At 36.2% G+C, this 5,431-nt stretch overlaps 1 protein-coding gene across 1 annotated transcript; it reads right to left on the minus strand.

Moving 5' to 3' along the window:
- Window positions 1-470: 470 nt before the first annotated feature.
- Window positions 471-3,647, minus strand: LOC135137288 (fatty acid synthase-like). The gene is made up of 3 exons (XM_064066909.1): window positions 2,109-3,647; window positions 1,847-2,057; window positions 471-1,768 (listed from the first exon to the last, which is right to left on the minus strand). The coding sequence occupies exons 1-3, from the start codon at window positions 3,645-3,647 to the stop codon at window positions 471-473; spliced, it is 3,048 nt and encodes a 1,015-aa protein (XP_063922979.1).
- Between the last annotated feature and the right edge of the window lie 1,784 nt (window positions 3,648-5,431).

Here is a 5,431-nt window from a genome sequence, read left to right on the forward strand (position 1 = left end):
TAATACTTTTTGGAATTATTTGACCAATAATAATTTATCGTTTTTTGTCTAACCAGACGTATTTCAGAGATGAATTTTTGCATACAGTATTTATTTTCATGTTTAATCAAGTGATGCAAAACTTAATTAATTCAAAATTAAATTAAGGCATGGAAAATCTACTTTTGCAAGATAATGATTATTCTCACAGGTTCATATTAATCCTCACTTATCAAAATACCTATAATTCAAATTTCATAACAATCCATTCAAAAATACTTAGCTATTACGACCGAAAGTGTTACGTGGGACACCCGGTATACATATATATGTGAGTAAAACAAATGCCAAGATTTCATTTCATTTATTACTCTACAATTTAACAAAACAGCATTTTCTGAACGTTTGAATCAAATTACAATTCTGAATACCATATACCTACTTAATTATCATCAGCAAGGAGCAATTAACGTTTTAAGTAATTAACGAATCTATGTTGACATGCTCTTTATATTTTCAATAGTCAGATTTCTGATATCGTTAACATTGACTTCTACACCCGATTCTTGAGACAGAATATGTTTAATTTCAAATCCAAGCAGCGAATCCATACCCAGTTCCAGTAAAGTTTTAGAATCTTCAATCTCATCCACATCTCTGATACCAAACAAATTCGCAATTTTTTCCACCAACGTTTTCTTTTCAGAAACTTCTTCGTCTTTAGTAGCGTAAACACAGCTGGACACAACCGGTTCACTTTGCTGTATAAAGTGATCCAGAACTTCCATACAAGAAGATAGTTTCTGACGTTGAGTTTCTAAATATTGAACACTCAACTTCATTCTTACTAAAATACCCACATCCGCAAGAGGTCCCCATTCAATAGTTAAAGCAGGTAATCCTTCTGCTTTTCGTGTTTCACATAAACGTTCTACTGCTGAGTTGACGAATGCGTAGTTACCTTGAATGGGATTACCTATACTTGACGCTATAGACGAGAACATAATGAAATAGTCCAATTGTTTGCAGAATTTCCGTGAAATTATATCCATGTTTTGGGCACTGAAAATTTTTGACGCCGCTACAGCCACGAAATCGTCTGGAGTTACATCAGTCATGAATTCATCTTGAGCCTGAAGAGCCGTGTTAAATACACCTCCGACGGGGCCCAAGTTCGAAGCAAAGTTTATAAGACTTTCTGCTCCTTCAAGAGTACTCGTATCAGAGGTGTTCGTCAAAACAATCAGTCCTTGATTGTTCCACTTCTGCAAACATGATGCGTGATATCCAGATCGAACGTCATTGCGAGAATTTAAAACCAATTTAGTGGCACCTCTTTCGATTAACCATTTCGTCAACTGAAAACCAAATCCTCCTAAACCTCCTATAACTATGTATGACTTATTTGGATCAAGATAAGTGCGCTTATAAGCAAGTACTCTTTTGTCCGGTTTCGTAAAGAATCTTCCGTTTTCTCTAATCTTTATTAAACACTTCGTCGTGTGACCCTTTTCTTCAAAATGCTTCAAAGCGGTTTCTATGTTGTCTTTATCGAAGACGGAATATCTAAGAGGAACAGCGACGCCGTCTTTTATGTATTTTTCAATATCAGTGGCGATCATATCAAGCGTGTCTTCATTTTCTTCAAAGAGCTCTGCAATGCTGATGTTGTGGAAAGAGCAGTTCTTTTCCATTAAATCATCTGCTACTAAGAAATCCATGATGCTGTTGGCCACCTCAATAAACCGACCATTTTTTGAAACACACTTCTTTGATAATTTTAATAATTCTATGGAGTTACAGTTGAAAATTACATTAACTCCCTTGCCATTTGTTTTCTTCATAAGTGTTTTGCTAAATGAACTACCTTTGAAATGTGAAATTATATTGCTGTCGTCTATCGTTGGGAACATAAGTTTTAATACATTCCGTTGAGATGAATCGGCAACAGCAAACACCTTGCAACCTCTATTTAGAGCTAACGCTGTAGCCGCCACACTGAGATCACTTGTACAATTATGAACAAGAATAGAATCGTTGGGTGATAGATATGTTTGTATAAACAAACTGTAGTAGCTCTAAAAGAAAAAAAATTATTTACTGTACCTACGAGTTTTAACAACACTTACTAGAGTGTAAGCCAAGGGAATTGTTGTCGCCTCTTCGAATGACAGCTTGTTCGAGAAATTCCATGTGAGTTTTGGGTGTGCTTCCACTTTAGTAGATAAAGCCCCTCCTGGTACTATCCCCATTACATTGTTTCCATTGTTATCAACTCCAGAAAACTCCAAACCCAAAAGGACAGTGTTTTCTACATCCAGTCCAGCTTTTTCGTTGATTACCAAAGAATCCCATTTACTGATACTAGCACAATGAACAAATATGTTGTTTTGTTTCTGATATGGTGATTTTTGGACCCACTTTATCTCTTTATTATCTTTGATGAGACAAGCATCTGACATCAAAGTGGGCTGGAACGTTTCTAGAGGAAGTCGTCGATATGTTCCCCAACAACCATCTTGATAAATGTTAACAGTTAAATCTTTTCTAATTTGTGGTAAATAGAAATCAGATTTAAGTGAAAACGGTTCAATTTTATCATAACTTCTTAGGAGAAACACTCTCAAATTGGAACAGTACTGTTCCAAGCGAATCGAGTTAAAAAGACCTATTATTCCCGAATTGAAATCTTCATTTATTAGGTAAATTCGAGAACCAGGAGCTTTGTGCTTTTTTACAGCCAATTTTAAGTCTCTGACCCAATTGTAGTTGTTGTTGTTTGCTACTATGATGGTACTATTCTCTGGAGCTTCCTTGGGACGCCGCATTAAAATGTAGCTACCTGACTTTGAAGTATGTTGGTAAATCACATCAACCTCTTTGCTTTCAATATTTTGAACTTTAGCAAAGACGAATTCTGCTCGTTTCATGTACGCTTCAATATTTTTTAATGATAATTCGTCCGATGCGATTATCAAATTGTAATCGGTGGATATTTTATCAATAGTATCCACTTGACTGAAAGTAATTTTTTTCAAATTTTCTCTGTCGATATTTGATTTGAGGATCGGAATGGCATTATCTGATCCAATTTCTACAATTCCCAAGTTCAGGTCTTGCATACAATTATCGATTACGATCTGTGTAGCCACATCGACGCTGTGATAGAAAGGATCGACTTCTTTCTGAGTATCATTATTAGGTACAAAAGTATATTTTCTTAAAGTTGGTGGAATATCTGTTGCACGTCTTCTAACATTCGTAACATATATGTTTCTTATTTCAATACCACCACACTTAGCAGCATTTAAATCTTTATCATAATTCAAAGTCACATTAGAGTTGGAATTAACAGATTTCAAATGTTCCAAAGGATTAATAACAATTTTATCAAATATAGTAGGCAAACTGTGTCCTGTTGCTTCTATGCTTAAAATATATTGAACCATGCTATCCATAAACGCGATCCAGTTATTGTTCCATTTTAAACTTGCCGTTCTTCCGTCTATATCACACTGTTGCACACCCATGAAAATACCACTATAATCGAAGCCCCGTAGACGCATGGAATTGTAGAATTCATCTCGACTAATTTTTAATTTATACTGGTTAGTTTTAGGTAAAGACGAATATTCTAAAAATTCCTTCTCAATGTCTTCTGGAACCATAATTCTACCTGATGATAGCACATGCTCTTCATCGCTCTCAAGACAAATTTCAAAATATCCAGATGACTTGAAGATATTTATAATAATGGTAGTAGTTTCGTTCGGAAGCAAGAGGATTGGTCTCAAGGTTTTGACATTCTCTAACACTACAGGTAGTTTTGTATGTGTTGTTTCTAGCATTTTCGCAAATGATTCCCAAACTAAAACCTACAAGAAGTGAAAATGACTTTTAGATGAACTATTTTGGCTTTCATATAACTTTAGTTTTTGACTTACAATATATCCGGAAGCTGGAAGAATGATTCGTCCATCCGCAATATGTCCTTCCAAGAAATGATTTTCCTTTTCGTACATATCAATGTCAACCCGGCTACCAAATGAACTTCCAGCATTGTATCTTAACCCATGCCACTTTACTCTATGATCCCACTTAACCAAACTAGCAAGCATCGGAGTATCGATGCTAACAGGGAATTTTACAGGTTTGTAAAAATTTGATAAATCTAATTGCCCTCCATTGTTGTAGTAATTTCCAACACTCGACAAGAAAAAGTCAATATTATCAACACCAGGTTTTAATAAAGAAATCAACATGACGCTTTGATCAAGTGCCCTCTTTAAAATACCTTGAAGTAAACCTCTGGGTGCTACTTCAATAACTATAGCATCTTTAGGTATATACTTTAACACTTGACCGAAATGAACTTTGTGCATATAATTATGATAATGATATTCGGCCGAGTTGTGCCTCGCTATTTCTGTATTCCACTCATTTTCGTGAAAAGCGGAAGATAACCACCGTTTTGTTCTTGGCTTAACTCCAGGCAATGCTTTCTTTGCAATTTCATACATCTTTTGGCCTGCTGGGGCCAGGTGTGGACAATGAAGGGCATAATTCGCGTTGTTTATAAGTCGATAAAAGACTCCTCTAGTAGAGAGACTTTCCAAAAAGTCTTTAATAACTTCTCGAGGACCACTAATTGTAACATTGTCATCTGAGTTTTCGCACGCTATGTATACACCTTCTGGTAGAATTTTTGAACATTCTTCTGCAGGAAGTCCAATGGCGGCCATAGCACCAGGTATCAATTCTGCACTAACAGCGGCGTATCCTCGAGAATATGAAAGCAATACCGCTTCTTCAGGCGTTATCAAACCGTCAGCGTAAGCACAACCTAAGATTAACGTCAATGCAACTTTAATAATTAACTGTGTGGAATAGGTAAACTTACCAACTTCGCCCAAAGAATGGCCAATGATGCCATTGGGTTTAATATTCATGGCTACCAAAACATCAGTCAAAGCCACAGAGACTGCCGTAATCGCCGGAAAAGTTTTTGAAAGGTCATTAAACGTTTCTTCTGTACCATTCACCACAACATCTTCCAAGTCAATACCGTAAGGTTTTAAGGCCTCTGCACACTTTCTGATTGTATTACGGAAAATATCAATCTTCATCATGTCCTTGGCCATTCCAGGCCACTGAGAGCCGAAACCTGCGTAAAGGAACCATATCGGACGTCTTTTGGATGATGATTGATTAATGTGATAGTGGCTGTCTTTGGATAAGACGGCGTAACCTCGATGATTATGGTTATCGATTGGCTTGTGATAGATACTATCAATCAATGACAATAATTGCTTGTTGTTTTTGTTCTTTATAATTGTTTCTAACATCAGTTCTAAACCTTGCTCTGTTCGTCCAGAAACATGAACCAAGCGATGACTTAAACTGTTGGTGACTTGTCTGCGTTCCTTATAAGGTCGCAAAATAACCATCGCAT

This window comes from Zophobas morio, unplaced genomic scaffold (genome assembly GCF_036711695.1).
Source record: "Zophobas morio isolate AGI-343-1 ecotype UQ-CSIRO unplaced genomic scaffold, CSIRO_AGI_Zmor_V1 ptg000029l, whole genome shotgun sequence".
NCBI lineage: Eukaryota > Metazoa > Arthropoda > Insecta > Coleoptera > Tenebrionidae > Zophobas > Zophobas morio.